Source organism: Colius striatus, chromosome Z (assembly GCF_028858725.1).
Source record: "Colius striatus isolate bColStr4 chromosome Z, bColStr4.1.hap1, whole genome shotgun sequence".
In the NCBI taxonomy this organism is placed as follows: domain Eukaryota; kingdom Metazoa; phylum Chordata; class Aves; order Coliiformes; family Coliidae; genus Colius; species Colius striatus.
Genome location: NC_084790.1, coordinates 43,516,132 through 43,536,051, shown reverse-complemented (window position 1 = coordinate 43,536,051; position 19,920 = coordinate 43,516,132). Strand labels below are relative to the sequence as shown.

Here is a 19,920-nt window from a genome sequence, read left to right as displayed (position 1 = left end):
GGCTATGAAAGACAAGGCTCTTGCTTGGAAAGAAACCAGCTAACACAGACACAGCAAAGCATTGCACTTGGAAAAGCAGACTGGATCCTTCTGCAGACACATGGGACACCCTGGCTGCCCTGACTTCTTAGAGCACACCATTTCCCTGATCCTCCTTCCTCCTGAGCTTACAGCAACCACAATGCACTGGGAGTCTTGCTTGGACTGCTGCAGTAACTACCAGGATGATTTCTCTTTCCCAAGCTGTCAGCCAGACTGAAAGACTGACAAGCTGTCTATTGTTTACTCTCTGAAGGCAGGTTGCAGATAGCAGCAAGAATTTATGTGGGAATTGCTGCTTATGGCAGTAACTCATTAAAAGAAATACACAGCATGCTTGGTTGGCACTATTTCCTCCAGATACACTGCAACATGAAGTTCTCTTTGAGCTATGAAAGTTGCCACATGCCAGGAAACCTTCCATGAACCACTGAAACCAGGACTGGACAGGGCTTCAAGGTACCTTTTGCCTGTCCTCCTGCCCCTAGCTTGGCCTAACTAAAGCCAGTGGCTCAGACTGGCCACCTTGGCGACTGCGCACACCCGGCACCATTAGTACTGCTTCATAACTGGCTTCCTACAAGACTGGGAAAATGGCTCTGCTGAAATACTCCTGAGAATCCAAAGGGACCAAACTCTACGAAAACCAGAACAAGAACTAGTAACTGCCATGGACTAGGAGGATTATCTGAGGAACAGTTCATGAGAGGGAAGTCACTTTGCAAGCTGTATCCATTGTAAGCACAAGAAATGAAATGGCAAGATAGTCAAACTGAGCCGCAGCTACAGAAAACTGCACAGACCAGAAGATTCAGTGATGTGCCCGGAAAGCAGGGTTTTATTTCATGAGCTGCTGCATGGGCAGCAGTACACCAGGAAGCAGTAAATATCAACAGCAGCAGGCAGCTGAGAATCTCATGATGTAAAAGCTTCAACCTTCACCACTCTATCATGTGTGGAGTGTTTGCAGGGAAACACAAGCCTACAGCTTGCCTCCCAAGCTGGGAAGCCACGGCCCTCTGCTATGTCAAAATGCTCCCTAAGCTTCCCGTACACACACATTGAGTGTTTCTGTGGCACAGATTTCTTCGGTCTTGAATCTGTTAATTCAGCTGACAACAGTGTAGTAGTTAGAAAACAGTTCTTCTCCTTGCTTGATGTCTCTCAGAGTGACAAGCACTACACACCTCAGGTGGCTGTAAAAAAACGAAAAGCAAAACACATGGAAGTGAACAACTATATTTCCCTTTGAATTTTGTCAACTTTTCATGGCAAGGCACTAAAACAATGTCTGTGTCTGGATTACTTTTGTGAGTAACAACACACAGCACAGGCCAGAGAGCACGGACAAACAACACTGAAATACAGACAGTCAATGTAACCAAAACCAATATAATTACCAAAAAAACACAGCCTATGTGGGTATCCAAACAACGTGAGCACGCAAATCACATTTCCACTCACGTGGTTATTCAGAAATGAAAAGGATCAAGACAAACACACTTAGCAGACAGACAGGACGAGGAGTGACAGCCAAGTCTGTGGAGCAGACACGACTCCTCCTGGCACACATCCCTGCAGGTGGGAAACCTGCCCTGAGCCCCAGTAACATCCTGGCAGGCAGCTCTGGGACTGTTACACTCTGCCGTGCCGAGGGACCCCTCACAAAGCCCACGCCGAGGGTCAGGTGCTGGCAAAACACTTTCTCGCAGAAAGATTCCAGACCCTGTCTCCTAAACTTGCTTTAAGTAAATGACCATGCCCTAAAGCTGAGGTGTCTGTTCTGGGAAGGGGCACACATGCTTCTGATGCTGATGAGCATGTAAGTGAAGAACAGCAGCACCCCAAAGAGTTCCCACTACTAATAAATTTGGTGTGAGGCCATTTGGATACAAATCAAATATGAAAAAGGTAAATAAGTGGTAAGAACTCTTTTACAGGACAGAAAGAGATTTAGAAACCAGATTACTCATGTTGTCAGCACCGTCAACATCAGCATCGAACCAAGCAGCTAGAAGCAGATAGGATCTATTCTCTAGTGGCTGTACACTTGGAAGAACTGATGAGCAAAAGACTGTATTTTCTTGGGTAGATCCCATGGAAGAGAGCAAAGTTCTCCCTTCTTGAAATGGTCACTGAGCTTAGCTGTGCTCACTGTGGTTTCACAACTCAAGTGCTGGGTCCAGGCTCGCTGAAAGCTCAGTCTTACTGCTTCCTTTATGAGCATTTCTTTCTTTACCTGCAGATTACAAAAGCATCTTTAAACTTTCCCTCAGCAAAGTCTACGCTTAATGGGAAAAGCCATTTTTCCGGTATGTACCGTGACTTTCTCCAAGTTTTAAAACAGCTCTGGAATGACATTAAAAGTCTAAAAAGATCTGCTCTAACATCCTTCAACATCCTTCAGAGTAACAGGATTACTTGGTTCCTGAAGGTGGCACCCTGGACTTGAAGCATAATTTTTTTGGTGTGTAAAATTCAGGCCCAACATTAAAACTTACCGTCTCACAGCTTCCAAACACTTGACTGCATCCCAGTACAGGACACTCACTTCCAGACATACTGTCTGTCCTTGCCATCTATATTGCCCCTTGCACATATTCACCTGATTGTCACTTTTCCCACATTTCCAAGCATAACAACCTGAGAAAGCCTTCCAGGTGTTTTAATTTATACAAGTGGTGGGTTTTCAGGTCACAGTGAGGACATTCTAATAGTGTAGTGTAACTAAAATTCATGTGCCTTTATAATGCACAGTATTTAACTTGTCTCAATACAAATCAATTTTAGGTCTCTCCTTGCAAGCTCATCTGCCCCTTTCTCATGTAAGCAGAGGATGCAGAGTAAGAAGCCTAAAGTTCAACTATCTTAGAAGGGCTTTTATTGGTTAAGGTTGATGACTACATTTGAAATACAGACTAAAAAAACCTCAGGACTATAATGTAAGAAAAAAACCCAACTAGTGTTTTATGGGATTAAGAAGAATCACACCATAGTATAATGGCCCCTTGTAAATAATGTCTTCAGGGCTATCCTGATCTCATTTGTGAAGACATAGAAAAAAGTGAGAGAGAGTCTCGTAAACCACTTAAAATTTAGTCTATTCAAACTAATAGCCAACTCTTCCATACAGGTACATACTTTTGTGTAACTCACCTTCATTTGGAATAACATTACTCTGCAACTATGTTTGTCTTTTTCACACATACAGCATGCTTTGTACCATACACATCCACGAGCTCTTTGATTCACTGCTAACCTCTCTATGTCATGGCTGTAGACGATGTTCGGCAGATACTGTTTCAGTTCCACTGGAAAATATCTTGGCACATCAAACTCCTGATAACACACGTTGGCTGCTTTTTCTAGAAATGAGAAAAAAAAGTCTCTGTGATGCCAAGAAAATCTTAGATAAGGTTCAGAAATGTGTAAAAATACCAAACGTACAGCTGCAAAAGTGCCAGATGCTTCATCCAGCCTAGAAATCATCCCTCTGTTGGGAGCCACGACACTCTGCTGAAGTCCTATTTTTAATTTAGGCAGGAAGTACACCAGCTATAGCTTTAGTTGATCCTTACTGCATTAGACAGGAGAACTTGATTATCAACATGAATATGAAGGGGCACAACCTGTACAGGGCCAGTGTTGGCCTACAGCATTGATAAATGTCCCAAGCAAACAGTTGCTTTTGCAGTTTGAAAAAAAACGAGAAGTCTTGGGAAAAAACCCTTTTCCTGGTAGCAAAATATAAAATAAATACAGACAGGGAGAAAATTACCATCTGTCCATCAGGAAGAAGGCAATTTTCTTTCCATGGACACTGGACTTGGGAGAAACAGTTTTATGGGACAGCCCTTTGTCTCCCTGCCAGTAGAAACCTGGTTTACTATTCTAGGAACCCTTCTGTGTGCTACTTGGAGGAAGGGTGCCTTTAGTGTAATGCAGGCTTTGAAAGCCACTTAGAAAGTAGCAACAACAACAGTTCAGCTTTCTGTACCTCGCAACCACTCCCACAAGTTACTTATTCTCTAGATCCTAAGGCTAACATATATTCTGTGAGGCAGAGTAAGTAAATTGTACCCTTCTTTGTCTGCAGCAGTTAGATCACACAACAGTTTCCTAGAAAAAGTATTACAGTTCAACCTGAGCAGGGGTTGAATCTCACTGTACTTATCACTGTGAGTACGGTTTTTTCATGAAGCCTGCTAGAACCACACCAGACAGCTTAATCTTCAACTTTGTGTTACACCTCAGCCCAGAGGTCCTTTGCCAGAAAACACTTTCCCCCTATCTCATATTTTAGGATGTACGCCTCTCAGTCCACGTATCAGGAGGGAGACTGAGGGAGCCAGAGAGAAAAGTAAGAGGATATCTGAAGCATTGCTGCACTGAAGGATTATTAACACTCAGTTGTCACAAAAGGCCTCAGAAACTCTTTTATCTTGTGCTTGTTTTAAATAGCACTGTTGTTGCCCAAGATCAGCATCTGATTCTGTGTCACCTACCAAAAAATTTTTATCCATGAACTCAAGGCTGAAAAATTTACCCAGCAACTCACCATATGAGCAGTTGTTGACATACTGTCCCACAGCCAGCGGGTTCTGCAGGGCAGCTGTGAGCCAACTCTCATCGCTCATTTGAAGTGGGCCAAGTTGATCTCTTCTGCTGCAAGACCTGAAACGACCAAGAGTGCTGATGTGAAACCATGGCTCCTTCACTTACCAAGTTACCTATACTTCCTCCTGTAGAGACAGCCACAGTTGCTGGGGAAAGTTACAGCTGTCCAGGCCCTCCTGGGAGACATGACAACACCTTGGGGATACTAAAAAAAGTACATTTGAACCTCCCACTGTTGCATGGGGTCTGTCAGACTCCAGTGGAACAACCTGCACAAAACCACCATGTCCAATTCCAGAAACAAGAGTCCAGTAGTACCATTACAGAAGTGCCAACACATGCCGTTCACCTCCTAAAGATATGAAAGGTCGTTACAATATTAACTTCAAGCTCACTCCCAGAATGAAAATCTGGTATTAGTAGTATTCCAATTAGGTATTATTTCAGACAACTTCTCTTGTTATTATTTTAGTTTCACGTTATATTCAAACAGAAATTGCTACAGACGATACATTTTAGGTCACCTAGAACAGCTCAGGCTTGCTGTGCCAGGGCAAGTTCAGACTGGACCAGAGAGCAGTGGACCACTGGAACAGGTTCCCCAGGAAAGCAGTCACAGCGTTAAGACTACCAGTGTTCAAGGAGCATCTACATGACACTTTTAGTCACACAGCTTAGTTTTAGGTAGTCCTGCGAGGACTCAGTGTAGGGTAAGACAACAGGGAACTGACACTATCAGTACTGCTGTTTTAAATCGTCTCAGTGACAACCATGTTTCTTTTGGTTGCTTACCTGTACACTGATCTTGACAGTCCTTTATCATTCCCATCAATAAGGATGCCATCTATGCACCTAAAAATAAAGGGATTGCCAAGGGACTGGAAAAAGATGGGCTCATGCTTTCTGTATACTGTACCTGTTGCAACACAGACAAGATTATTTCAGAAGAAAGCAAGTTAACTATCAGAGTGGGCTTATGATACCATCCCATCCCCTCCACACAGAAACTCAAAGGAGACAGTGGGGGATAGGAGTGAACTCCTCTCACAGCTAATGCCTTTAGCACTTGTAAACCTACAAGCATTTTGACACATATTTGTGGAATGCAAAGAAAATCCACATGAACTAGGATATTCCAATGAGAGAAGCAATTGAGGGAAATCATTAAAGAAAAGGCCTGCACCCAGTATCTCTGTGAGAGGAAGATGGAGCATCACAGCCACCTGGCCTGCTTCAGAGAGGAAAACATCAGGTGTCATTTGACCAGGAAAGTGCAACTGAAGATACTGTCTCATTACTACTGTGTCAGGAGTCTTTGAAGAGGATACAACGCAAAGAACCTGAAACACCCTCTCTCCATCCATCACCCCTGTCAGAGACACTGTTCAAAGGAGGAGAGGGGAAAAATGCCAGACCGAGAACAGACAAATATTTAATCAGACCATTTCCCAGATCAGTGCTCAGGATTTAACTATCTCTTCTGGTTCCAACCACAACGAAATGACAGCAGACTGGCTTACAATTTTTCACGATGTTGCAGCCTTGCAACCTCATACCCATCACATCCTCTGCATTGCAAACCTCTGCACAAATGCTTCATCACAGCCTCACAAGTGGCTGTGTAAAGGCCACACTGACAAGCTGCACTGTCTGCCAAACCTCAGGCAGGAAGGCACTGACTTGCCCTCTCCACAGAGTCCCCTCCCCAGCCAGCAGCCCAGCAGTTTCCTTCACTCCTCTCAAAAGAGAAGGTATTTCAACAGCTCATCCTCTTGTTTGGCTAGATTTGCTGCTAGGAGAGACTCTCAATCAGCCAACACTCACATTTAGTATCTGTCTAAAATCTGGAGGTTGTGGGCTCATTCCCCATGGTTCTCATTTGACAATTAGTCCATCTATCAGTCAGTGATAAGGCCAGACACTCTTTCTCTAGTGTGGCAAAACATACTCTGCTGCCTGGTCCTTGGGCTGGTCCTGACCCTGCAGTGCTGGCACAAGCACGGGATTGCATGCAGGGCATGATTCTGCTGACAGAGAAATGGAGGCAAACCCAAGGCCTTTCAGCAGAGTTGTCCTACCTTGGCCACTCCAACAGAACTACAAACTGTTTTATTGAAGAAACACCAGCAAACGCACTTCCACGAAATGAGGAGGAGGCACCAAGAAATGCTGCTTTTCAAAAAGTGCTTTATGGAAGAGACCTCCTCAAAATAAAGGTTTATCTTTGCTCCTCAGTTTGTGCTTTTGTGCTCTGAAAAAAGTTCATAGTCTAGTCTGCTTATCTGTGTGGAGATCTCAAAGCCTCATTTTCCAGATCCTTACCCACAAGAGAAAACCCAAAGAACTAAACTGTGTTGTTCATCTAATTGAAATTGCTCACGTGTATTTATGTTTAAAGAGTCTGGAACAACCTTTCTCGCAGATGAAAATTCAGCCTTTTAGTATGGAAAGGGTGGCTTTTTAAAACAAAAATTACACCACCCCTCCCCATCCTTGACATTGCTTCGCTTATTTTCAACTCTAGTCAGTTTATGCAGAAATACTCTCATTCATCGTAAACTGGGATTTTGTTAAGGAAAGACAGAAATAAAACCCGCAAAATAAAAGTTAGCATAAAACGCTGGCATTCTGTAATTCTAGATGGTCAGAAACCACATCTAACTTCAGCAGAAATAAGAACATTCTATTACCAGGATACATAGATACAACTGTCCCTTTGGGAACAAAGCCTTTGGTAACAAACACTCCAGTTCCAGCAGACACCAGGGAACTTCGGTCCCGCATGACAGTAAACCCCACTGTATCAAAGAGAACTTCCTCTGGACTAAACACATGTCGACTGTGTTGGTCACAAGAATTTACTTTTGATTGCTTCTGCTCAACAGTCAGTAATTCTAGATATTTACATTTGATTTCAGGCAGTAAGGCAAAAATATGTGCTTGTCTGCTGAAGTCGTTTATGAACAGAGCTTTAAATATTTTCAGTAGTGTTTCAAAGACATCTTCATCAGAGATAACTTTGTCTTGGGAGCTTTCGGGAACATATCGGAGGGTCCTGTAAAGGGGGGAAAAAAATCATTAAAAAAAGATATTCCAAAATCAAGTTTCTCCTAAACAAGAGACAGAAGAGACATTTTACAGCAGCAACTTATCTGCATTGTTCTTTCCAAGTAACTCAAAATCTAAAGAATATTCCTGTCCTAAACCCAGCAACTGTGTATTTACAGCATGGCAAGAAGGTTAAACTATGCTGAGCTCTTAGTGATAAAATGGCAGAATTAAAATATATGTCCTACCCAGGTTTATTAAATGACTACAGATAGATCACTGCACCTTAAATGAAGAGGACAAATGTTACGCTGGCTAGGCAGATTTTAATTTATGCTCCTTATAACAATACTGTACTCATTTTGATGCATATGGTCTTAAAGGAGAAAGTTTCATTCTTGCCATAATTTCATAGGCTTAACTTACAAATCTACAAGCATTTTGACAAATCTTTGTGTCATCTTCAGCTACCTTACACCATCTTGGCTACAGATGACAACTCTCTTGAGACATCCAGGATCTGACAGACACACAAATTAAAATATCAGGACTTTTTGGCAAGGACTACTAACTGGAAAACAAAAACATAACTGATACAAATGACAACACAGAGGCTCTGGTAAGAAGGAACATCAAGACGATCACCACCAGCGGGTCCTGAAGACCACCAGGGACACTCTTTGTGGGGGATGGACTGTGTGCAAATGAGTTCTGAGAGCATAATGAATATGCATTCACGTTCTGAGAAAATTAATGCATATATATGTAAAAGGGTATCCTTAACGCCTGATGCAACATACAGCATGCACGGCAGGAGGAACTATCGCCGATGCCTCCAGCGCCACAATAAGCGATGCCTGTTGTCTAAATCCCCAAAACTGAGTCTTAAGAGAGGTTTCCAAGATCAGATTTCACCGTATCCATTTAAATTCGAGTACTGCTTTTACCTTTAAAAAACAGGCAAATATATTTTAACAAAACAAAAAGAAAAGGAAGAGAAAAAATAAAAGCCTGCCTATCCGTCTGTAACGTTAAATGCCACATCAACGCGTCCCTGCGACAGTTTCACGCCAGCAAAGCGACACGTGAGGCTGAAACATTTTCGCGCAGCTGCCACTTCGCAGTGAGAAACGCGGCTGGTTTCTGCGGTGTCCCGGGTGCGCCCGGCCACAGCGAGGCCCCGCACTGGAGCTCTCCCTCGGCCTCAGCAGCTCCTCGACGCCGCAAAATCCTGCTGGAAGCCCCCCGGGCAGCCTCGGCGGCCGCCACGTCAACTCGCCGGAAGACGGACAGGGCCCCACCACCGTCCGGCGGCACCCAGGACACGCCCTCCGCCTCACCTACGCTCGCGGCCGAGGTTGAGGGCCAGCCAGGGCACGAAGCGGTACTTGTAGGCGTCCCAGCGCCGCCGCAGCGCCCGCAGCATGGCGGCAGCACCCCCGTCCCCCCACGTCCGCCTTGGGCGCCACCGCCCCCTGCCCGGCCGCGCCCGCGCCATGGGCTCAGCCAATCCCCGCTCCGGAGGCGCGGCAGTGCGCACCGACGCTGCCCGGGGCCGGCCGCGCCCGCGCCACGGGCTCAGCCAATCCCCGCTCCGGAGGCGCGGCAGTGCGCACCGACGCTGCCCGGGGCCGGCCGCGCCCGCGCCACGGGCTCAGCCAATCCCCGCTCCGGAGGCGCGGCAGTGCGCACCGACGCTGCCTGGGGCCGGCCGCGCCCGCGCCACGGGCTCAGCCAATCCCCGCTCCGGAGGCGCGGCAGTGCGCACCGACGCTGCCCGGGGCTGGCCGCGCCCGCGCCACGGGCTCAGCCAATCCCCGCTCCGGAGGCGCGGCAGTGCGCACCGACGCTGCCCGGGGCTGGCCGCGCCCGCGCCACGGGCTCAGCCAATCCCCGCTCCGGAGGCGCGGCAGTGCGCACCGACGCTGCCCGGGGCCGGCCGCGGCTGTCGCGCGCGGGGCGCCTGTGACGGGCAGGCGCGCGGCCGTCAGCGAGCGGCGCCTCGGGCTCGCGCGTCAGGCGCGTGTGTCGGTGAGCCGCTGGGGCTCGCCCGATGCGACACGCACGCTGTGGGCGTTAACGGCCAAGCAGCTTTTGCAGCGTTTGTTATTTGATTCCGTTCTGGGAAGTTTTTTAAAGCGGATTTTAAAGATTGCAGTTGACACAGGTAATGAAGAAAAAGGCCCATATACTGATATAAAATCAAACAAAGTAGCAGCCGGCCCTCGGAAATGACCGACTCGCCTGTGGGGGCTTCCTCAGGCTGGGTTCGTGGCACTCTCTGGGGCAGGATCCCTGCGGACACGGGGTAAAAGTCGGTCTAGGAAAACTGAGACTCTTAGGAGTTGTATAAAGCACGCATTCCTTACTGCAGCGCAGGATGCACGGCGTGATAGTCCCTCCTAGTGTGCAAGCTGCAAGTTTATGCCAGTCAAGTTTATGTTGTCCTGCTACATACATATGCACAGGTTACTCCTCCCGCCCCGCCCTGAACACATGTACGGATTCATTATGTTTCCTGGAACTAACTATAATATTAGCATCTCTACTAAGTGTGCACCTTGAGTCTCTCGGGGTCTTCTGTGAGGGTCTTTGGTGGTCTTCAAGGATCTTCAGGACCCTCTGGGAATCTTCTTGATGTCTGTTAGTTGGACTTTCCTTCAAAGCATATGCAGTGTGGGACAATCCATGTGGCTTGTGCCTTCTTCATGGTTAATTTGCTCTTGATAGTTGTACTTGCCAAGTAATTGGCTTTTGCTAGTTATAATTGCAAAGCTCAAGATTTCTTGAGACTCTCATCTATCTCTGCATACTGGCAGCCATTTAAGCAGACACAAAGCACAACTACTGTAAAAGGTATGGTGGATTTTTCCATCTTTCAGCTTTTGTCCAAGGCATCACTATGGCTGGGGAGGGAGCAGCTTTCACACAACTAAGGATAGGAGACAGCTGGTAAGCAGGGTTTTAGTACAAATGCAGAGAGTTTTTTGTTGATGAAATCAGACTCCAGCTGGGACCCCCAGTTCCGTCACAGCTGCCAGCACATGAAGGGCTGGTTAACTAGAAGTAGTGTAAAGTCATGCTATATTTGCACCAGACAATGGGAAAGAAAACTCGTATCTCGTTTGAGTGCACACTTATCTTTGCACATATACACACACATAGGTCTCTACCTAATTGTGTTGTCCCACAAAGCAGGGTTTAATAGTGTGTGCAGTAAGATCATCTACACACAGAGTTGAAATATGGCTTTATTGCCAATTTGCACCGATATGAGTGCTACGTGGTAACCTACAAAGCTAGCACACCCAACCAGTACCTCCTGTGCTGTATTTAGCCACTAAAACATTAGCATGTTCTATATTCTAATACATACATATTGTTATTCTATGTAGTGATTGGTTGGTAGTCCTTCACCTGGTATATAAATAAGTACATACCTTTCGTTTACTTCCTCTGCCCTCTTCTTTTGTGTCTGGGGTATGAATTGGGTAGGTTGGCTGTGAGTTGGTGGTTGCTGTCTGCCCTTGACACTTTTACTTTTCTCCCAGTTACTGCACATATTTGCTGACTTGACAATACTTTAGCAACCATCAGCATTTGGTGCCTTTTAAGGCATGAGGTTCCCTCCTTATCAGCCTCTAGTCCCTGATGAAGGATACAGCATAGTCAGGTTCACAAAATGAAGTTACTGATTTATGGTCACCCCAATGTAAACAGTGAGGGAGGTTCTGTTCCTCCTCTCCTCTGCTCTGGTGAGGCCTCATCTGGAGTCCTGTGTCCAGTTCTGGGCTCCTCAGCTCAAGAGGGACAGAGAACTTCTGGAGAGAGTCCAGTGCAGGGCCACCAAGATGATCAGGGGACTGGAACATCTTTCATATGTGGAAAGGCTGCAGGAACTGGGGGTGTTTAGGAGACTGAGGGGGGATCTTATAAATATTTACAAATATCTAAATAGTGAGTGTCAGGAGGTTGGAGCATCCTTTTTTTTCTGTTTTATCTAGCACCAGGACAAGAGGTAATGGGATGAAGCTGGAACACAAAAAGTTCCACTTAAATAGAAGAAAAAACTATTTCACTGTGAGGGTGAGGGATCAGTGGCACAGGCTGCCCAGGGAGGGTGTGGAGTCTCCTTCCTTGGAGGTCTTCAACATCCACCTGGATGTGTTCCTGTGTGGGTGGGCCTGCTCGAGCAGGGGGGTTCGACTAGATGATCTCTAAGTCTCTTCCAGACCCTACAATTCTGTGATTCTGAGGTCCTAGGCATTAACCTATCCTTCTAACCACCAGAGCCTGTTTCCCAAGACACTTGTCTCTTTGTCTTTGCATAAAGGAAAATTTTGTTCTATAAAGGTCATCAACATTGCTTGCTCCTTCTGTATTTAACAATCCAAAAAGACAAGATTTTACACCGAAAGGAGATCTTAAAATTGTCTGGAAGCAGTAGTTGAATCACACCGCCTTGACAATCTGCATCCATGAGCAATCCCAGCACTATCAGATCACTTTTCCAAAATTAACTTATGCTTGCCTCTAGTGATGCTGAAGACTGTTAGTGCCTCAGGTGATCCACATCATAAAAGGGATGAAGCAATAGCCCAGAGCTGAAATCTTTTACACTTCTGTCCACATTTACTGACCAGTAACAAGGAGACACGAGTGGTGCTTTGTAGCATCATAAGTAACTGCAGCCTGAAAGGTGCAACCCCACTGACTGGTGTGATGCAACATCATGGATCCTGACAAACTTTTTGATCATTTAAAGAAACACCATCAAAGGTATTAGTAAAAATGACTTCACAGGGTTTGATGGCAAGGATTGCCATGTTACTCACTATGTGAAGGTAACATACAAAGGAAAAATCAGGTTAAATTGGATTTACAATGATGCTCACAGAGATTGAAGATGCAAAAGCGTAAGAGAGATCCTTCTGTTGAGTCACAAGGTTCAGAATGGATGCCCTTGGTTTCCAAACTCCTTCTGAGAGAAGAGTCTAGCTTCAGATAGATCCAGGCTTAGTCCCAGGTCTGGCCACCGTTTTGTATCTAAAGGATTACATGTTCAATCCTTCATAATCTTAACTAAGATTTTGAAGTTCCAGCACGCTTATTCCGGTTCACTTAGCGAGTATCTGAAGTGATGAGGTCCCTCTCTGCCTGGTATTAGAAGTTTGAACTCGGTTTCCCAAAGCAGAGTTGAAAACATTAAAGTATAAAAATAAATAATTTAATAGTACAGCTGCAGGATCAGCTTGGGCTGGGTGCCTCCAGGGAGGGAGGAAGAGGGAAGAGGAGAGAGAGAGAGAACTGGGCAATTATTGTCTCTGGGCAATTATACCCTTACAGACTATTCAGCCACCCCTCAAGCGATGGTTCAGTCCACCAGAATTACTTGGTTCTGGGCTCTTGTTCCTCACAGGACCTCATCTCTGTCTCCAGACAGGCTGTTGTGTAGTTGCAGCTGCTGATGACTTGTCTTCTTGTAATCTCCTTGTCTTCTGGTTTGGGTTAGCTCTGAAGGCCTTGTTTTGCCTAAGTGGGTGTGATGGAAACTTAGAGCTTGCAGCCCCAAGCTCCAGCAGATCTACTACTCATGCTGAATAAGTAGAGCTAAGCAAACAGCACACTAACACAACATTGTAACTCTGATTAATTCAATGTAAACCTTACTGATTTTAGCTATACAACTAGTATCTCTTAACATAAAGGGGCTTCCCTGCTTAAGGGGATCTGCCTGGTGTTCGGTCCAGTTGCCTTCCACGGAGAGCTCAAACTGGGGTCACCTTATGATCTGTCATTGGTAAAGGATCTCATTGCTTTGAGGAGCAACCTTGAGAGGTGTCCCTGTGCAAGGGGAGGTCACTGCCATGCAGCTACTCTGCCACGCAGGGAGAGCTCAAAGAAAGCTCACTTTGGCTCACATTTAACAGGATAAAAAGGTTGGCTTGTAGTCAAGTTGCTTACAACAAGAGAGGTATGCAGGAGACTCCTTGCACCCATAACTTTCTCTGCAGTGGTGTTCACTGTGCTCTGCTCCTTTGTGGGCTTCCTAGAGGAAGACTTGGCCTGGCTCTGGCTCAGGCCATTACCTCCTTTGCAGCTGGCACCAAACCATAGGGAGTTTCCTTAGGATGGTTAAGTGCATCCACCACAAACAGTCTACAGCATTTACTGCAAACCTAGCAAGCCAAACAGAAGGGATGTATTATAAATCATAAGCATTTACAGCTTGAGTACATGTGAGACAGGGCCATAAGCTCTTCTGGTGCCACATTCTACCATCAATTGTCTGCAAAACAAACAAACATTTAGCAAAGAAAACATTCAGCAATTTATTTTCAAAAATTAACAAATGTTCCCAACATTCCAAAAAAATAATTAAGAATAACAAAGACAACGTTATCTCCTTGGCAATTGTTCTCCCTTCTCTGCTTGGGCACCTACTTTCATAAAACTTGTTTTTGGATCCGTCTCCTTGTGTACACTTTTAGTTTAAAATCTGCCAACGAAATCAAAAGTTACTGGGGGATAAAAAGACAGAACATGACAGCATTTATCTTATTTTCTTAGGAAACTAGTTTAAGAAATAATCTTATGAAGCTCATGTTTGCGAAGTGGTGTGGAGGTAAACAGAGAAGGCAAACCTCAACCACTGTCAAGGTTATACTCCTGTGTCTGGTCCTGAACTCTTGCCCAGAGTTTGGGATTGTGAGGCAGGTCCACTGCAACAAGCTGAATTAAACTTCCTCTCTCAGAGCCTTGCAAATATTTATAAATTGCCTCTTGCTTTGCTGCAGATTCACTTTAATTCCATTATTGGTCTTGCACATCTCTCTAAGAACAGGAACTGAGTGATGATATACTGCAGACTGAAAAAATTGAGGAAAATAAAAGGAAATGGCAGAGTGGTTGCCTCAAAATGTTTTCCTGCTATCTTCTGGACTTGCTTGTTCCTTGGTAATGATTGGTAAGAAAGGTCCCACTTCAGAATGTAAATTCTGGATCTCAGCAACTGTGTGCCATAACAAGAAAGCAACATTCACCTTTGGCACAGTATATGCACATTGTGATAGGAGGTATGTTGTGGTCCCAGATCGTCTCATTTGTTACTCAATTCAACAAGGAAGATTGAAAAAGGAGAGAAAAGTGAGTAAGGTATTTTGGGAGGCAGGCAGTCAGGTCAGAAAAGCCACCCATCCAAGTTGCCCACTCAGGTGATGAGGAATAAATACATGATGATCCTTGTGACACTCCAACACTTCCATGAGAACCCTTCCATGCAAAGATGAAACACTGTCAGACTTCAATCTGCAACTGTCACAGAGAACACAGACCACCAGCTGAACTTTGCCATTCCTCATTCCCAAAAAGGAGATAACATTATCATTACCACACAGTAATGTAAGATTTAGGATTTCTATAGTAAATCAAATAAAGGAAGATAAATAAAAGAGAAACAGGGTGTAATGTAATTCTTGTCATATGTTTTTTTTCTTGAAATGACAGTACATTTTTCTGATTTTTAAAAATCAGACGTTAGAATTCATCTGAAGACTTCTGCTGTCAAATTTTTGCTGCCAAATTGAAGTTTGTCTCTATTTGCAGAAAGTCACAGAAGTAATATAGACTGTAAGAGAGTAGTCCTTCAAAATGTAGGATTTAATAATCAGGAAAAAGGCTACAGAACAGTTGAACTTGAATTTTCAAATATGAAAAATCTGATTACTTTAAAAAAATACAAAAAAAAACAAAACAGGAAAAAGACAAGCAACTGAAATAAGCCATAGGTTTGCAATAGGTATTCAGATTGCCTGAATAAGGAAAGTCTATGTTTGCTGCTTCAATTACAAGCAACAGAGCATTTCATTGAAAATTCAAGATGGCAGACTAACTTCCAAGAAACACCTCAGTAGCTCCAGAACTGACCTAACCAAATCAGCTCACCTGACATGGGAGTTAAAAATTACACTGGCACTAATACAAAATATAGATATTTAATGTTTTACCTAAGGGCAAAGCAAGTGAGATGCATAGGTGTTGTCCTAAGAGAAATTCCTACCTTCATTCTCAAATAACAAAAAAATAAATTAGTTTGTTGCTGCCCTTTACCTAAGCATTCTTAAGTGTATCAATAAAGATACACACGTATCAGCCAATACTCATTCATATGCGTCATTTAATATTAGAAACTAAGTCTTAATATATCAAGTCTTGCACATGAAGGTTGTGTAAAGTGTATCAGAAATATTTTACTCATCAGTAGACAGAATATGTTTACGTTAGAATAAGTAAAGGACAAAATTTGTTCCAAAACTTTTATTTACTATAAAGACAAAAACCACCAAAATAGGTACAAATTATACTATATAAAATTGGTTCAATGGGGTAAAAACTTTTAATTAAAATATCTTGATGTATTTAAAATAACAAAGGATACAATGAAGCCAAATTTCTTAACCCAGAGATTTCTGTAAAATTTGCATGCACAGTAAGGTGCTAAATAGAAGTTAGCCCTTAAGCCCTGGAAGTCTTAGGAATCAGTCACATAGCAAATATAATTTCATTGTGATAGTGAACTTTGGTAGAAGAAAATCTATAGGACACCTGAGGTAGTAGAAACTGGAATAACAGCAGTAGACGTTATTTACAACTTAAGTACCAAATAACATTAAGAACACAAAAAATAATTACACAATACAATTTTCAGTCCAGCTTTGATCCAAAGAAAATAAGAATATTACATCACATCTGCATTTTAAAAACACCATAATTACCAGCAAGCTGAGGGAAACACATACAAACTCAAACAAATGCTTTTGGACACCTAGAGGCAGTTTGTTTGAAATGTGGTAGGCGTGGTGATCTACAAAGTAATACTGATTAGCTGAGGTTCATCAGTTTATACAGTTTACATTTCTGCCAGAAACAGTATTAATCTGACAACTGATCTTCCAGTACACGAATTGGCAAGAGTGTATCCTTTAAAGCTTGCACATAAGAAAGAATTGGAAACAATCTTACTAGAACGAGAAATTCTAAAAGTGGTAAAAAAAAAAGTCAAGTACAAAACAGTTAGAGCTACCAAACTTCACATTTCAGTATTTTCTTTAACTCTTCGAAGTCTGCCAATCTTGCAAAACAAAGGAATGTAAAATTTCCAAAAGAAACACATTCACAACTAATGACATTGCTTTTATTTTGAATTAGTATGAGCACTATCATTCCTGTAAACTTATCTTTAAGGTGTTTTACTTCCAATTTGTATTGTACATTTTTAATGTACTGTAGCTTATTTAGTTTGTCCTGAGTCTTTGAAAATAACCAATTCTATTTTAGTCCAACAATCTGACTGGCTTCTGAAGAGTTAAAATAGGAACAGTATTTTTTTTTCAAATAGATTAAAACACAATCAGTATTCGATGAAGATCCCCTCTTAAAAAAGCAAAGAAAAAGCTGCCATTTTCCTTCAGAATTACATGCATCAGAAACTAAAAACCTGCCTTTAAAATAATTTTAAAAACCTGTTTAAAAAAAACCACACTTGCTAAAAAACACAAGTTTTGTACTACAGGTGAAGCTTTACTTCACATTTTACTTTTTCTTACTTTTCAAGTCCAAGTTTGTTTTTTGTTAAAATAAATACCTTTCTTATGGTAATATTTTTAATGTTTTCAAATTAAATTATCACTAATGGCTACAGTAAACAGATGATGTATGGCAGAAGGAAAACAGCAGGTATTGTCAGTAGAGAATGTGACCTCACTTTTGTTACACAAAGAATGAGATTTGCTCATAGTTGGCACCTGCTCCCACTGAAGTACAGGACCAAGTCTCCCATAAACATTAATGGGAGCAAGGTTTGACATGAAGCTTCTCTACATGATTTGCAAGAAAACAACTGCTATATGAAAAAAAGGCTCAACAACTTTTAGCATGATTCAGACTAAAATGCTTTACACAGAACAACCTTTTTTTTTTTCTGAAATAACCTATACTATAAAGGCCTTCAACACTGCCTTGTTGAAAAGAGCCTTTTTTTTCCCCATTATTTCCAGCAAAATCTGGTTTTAAAACTCTTGTGTGAGCAAGATGTCCCATGACACAGCTTGCATCTTTTTCTAAAGACTATTATAAAAGATCCCCATTTCCTCAAAGTTAAACATATAATGAAAACAAACTTTAATTTCAAAAGAAATTACATGGTCAGCAGTAAATGCACAATGAACCACAACCGCGTGCTCTTACTTTAACGAAGGCAAAGTGTTTTTTTTTAAAGTATCCATCAACGTTTGGATTTAAAAAGTGACTAATCGCAGAACTCTCTGCTTACACCTACATTATGTGAAATGGAACAGCAATTGCTATATTAAAATAGATCCTGAGCCCCTTAGCTGCTAATATTGCTGAAAAAGTGCTCTAAATAAGATAAATCCCTTATCTGCTAAGTAATCATGCAGATTTAAGGAACACTTTCGTGTTCACATAGAGCCAGATGTTTGTAAAGGCACTGTTTACAAATCTCTGCACAAGTTGTGAAATGTTGCATACTGAGCTTAGGGTAAAGATCTTGATTTGTCAATCACAAGTTACTTAGGTAGGGTCCTCTGCTGGCCTTAAGTCCGATGTATCTATCATTAAGACCAGCAGAATAATACAATTTTCTGTGCTTTACTGCACTGCATGACAGTTACTGTATATTCAGTAGCATCTTCTTCTGCTGTGTATGAGCTTTGTACATAAGTAGCTACCATGTAGTACGGAAGACTGGGTGTTTCAGCAACTCCCTTGACGGGGGTCTGTCCTGAGGTTGCAGTTCTAAACACCGAAGAGTCACATCTTTCAAGCCAGGAGACAGATGTGTAGGGATTGAGGGAGCAGTAGTTGCACTAGCAATCTGAACAAAAAGAAAGTAACTTTTTAGAAGTCAGTGATTCTTAAGTACCCTCTCCTACTCCAAAACCCTTCTACAAGCTGATTGTTTTCAGCTGACAAGTTGTATTTATGAGCTTTTATCCACTTACCATATTTACTGCAGGAGTTCCAAGATTATATTACTGCTTCCATTTTACAAAATGTGTCTTAAGTTGCCCTTATGCCTATTGCCTTTCAGAGTCTCCCTCTCTCCTTGCACTCTTCTCTAAATTTTCTTCTTATCCCAAGATTCTGCAGTGACCATCTGCTGAGCAGTCCACAACAAATGCTCTTATGCCATAAATACAGGTAATTTTTTAGTCTACTAGCTGCCATCACTGCATCTGGAATATTGTGCCCAGTTCTGCACCCCTCAGTTCAAGAAGGTCAGGGAGCTGCTGGATAGAGTTCAGTGCAGGGCCACAAAGATGATGAAGGGAGTGGAGCATCTCTCTTATGACGAAAGGCTGAGGGAGCTGGGGCTCTTCAGCTTAGAGAAGAGGAGACTGAGTGGGAGATCTCATTAATGTTTACAAACACATGAAGGGTGGGTGTCAGGAGGATGGAGCCAGGCTGTTCTGAGTGATGTCCAATGATAGGACAAGGGGCAATGGGTATAAGCTGGAATGTAAGAAGTTCCAAAGAAACAGAAGGAAAACCATCTTTACTGTGAGGTGATGGAGCACTGGAACAGGCTGCCCAGATGGCTTGCTGAGTCTCCTTCTCTGGAGACATTCCACCTGGATAAGTTCCTGTGTGACTTAATATAAGTGGTCCTGCTCTGGCAGGAGGGTTAGACTGGCTGATCTTTCGAGGTCCTTTCCAATACTTCAGATTCTGTGATTTTGGTATGTTAAGCTGGGTATGTTCTCTTGCATTGTCTTTAATTCTGCTACCACCCCAAAGGGCAATCTTTCTCTGACAGGTAGAGATCACTCCCAAGCAAATTAATTCTCATCTTCTCTAGATCAAATTAAGCAAGGGGAATGAGAACTCTAGAGTGGCATCACTAGATTCACACAGGCACAGACCCAAGACAACTACATCTCTTATTACAAGTGATTTGTACTTAGAACATACTGGAACACTAGCACTTTGACTCATGCTAGTAGAAGTGCTAATAATCACTTTCTTCACTTCTGGAAGTACATTCTTCATTCATGCCTAATTCAACTAAACTTTTAGAATTAAGCACACTTGATTTTATTAAGAAATATGAATGCAAAAGTGGAAGACCCAGAAAAGGGAGGGGTAATATTCATACATAGCATGGAATAACGGTAAACATCTTTCAGCAAAATCTGA

General features: G+C 43.0%; 2 protein-coding genes across 10 annotated transcripts in view; both read right to left on the bottom strand.

Annotated features, from left to right (window-relative positions):
- Positions 1-849: 849 nt before the first annotated feature.
- On the bottom strand, positions 850-9,290 carry SETD9 (SET domain containing 9). Of its 7 annotated transcripts, none has more exons than XR_009820899.1 (7): positions 9,045-9,290; positions 7,347-7,711; positions 5,449-5,572; positions 4,598-4,713; positions 3,196-3,404; positions 2,009-2,278; positions 1,155-1,235 (listed from the first exon to the last, which is right to left on the bottom strand). XR_009820899.1 is itself a non-coding variant. In XM_062018930.1 (6 exons), the coding sequence occupies exons 1-6, from the start codon at positions 9,200-9,202 to the stop codon at positions 1,170-1,172; spliced, it is 1,038 nt and encodes a 345-aa protein (XP_061874914.1). In that variant the 5' UTR covers positions 9,203-9,287; the 3' UTR covers positions 850-1,169. The 7 variants fall into 7 exon arrangements, 2 of the variants coding, with proteins under 2 accessions (XP_061874914.1, XP_061874915.1); XR_009820903.1 differs by having other exon boundaries at positions 7,563-7,711; positions 9,045-9,285; XR_009820901.1 differs by lacking the exon at positions 9,045-9,290 and adding an exon at positions 8,720-9,038.
- A 6,794-nt stretch (positions 9,291-16,084) lies between these two features.
- MAP3K1 (mitogen-activated protein kinase kinase kinase 1) overlaps positions 16,085-19,920 on the bottom strand; it is a 62,088-nt gene continuing 58,252 nt past the window's right edge. For all 3 annotated transcript variants that reach the window (XM_062017663.1, XM_062017662.1, XM_062017664.1), the window contains exon 20: positions 16,085-18,598. In XM_062017663.1, coding sequence (XP_061873647.1) covers positions 18,449-18,598 — 150 coding nt within the window. In that variant the 3' untranslated portion in view covers positions 16,085-18,448. The remainder of the gene's footprint in view (positions 18,599-19,920) is intronic.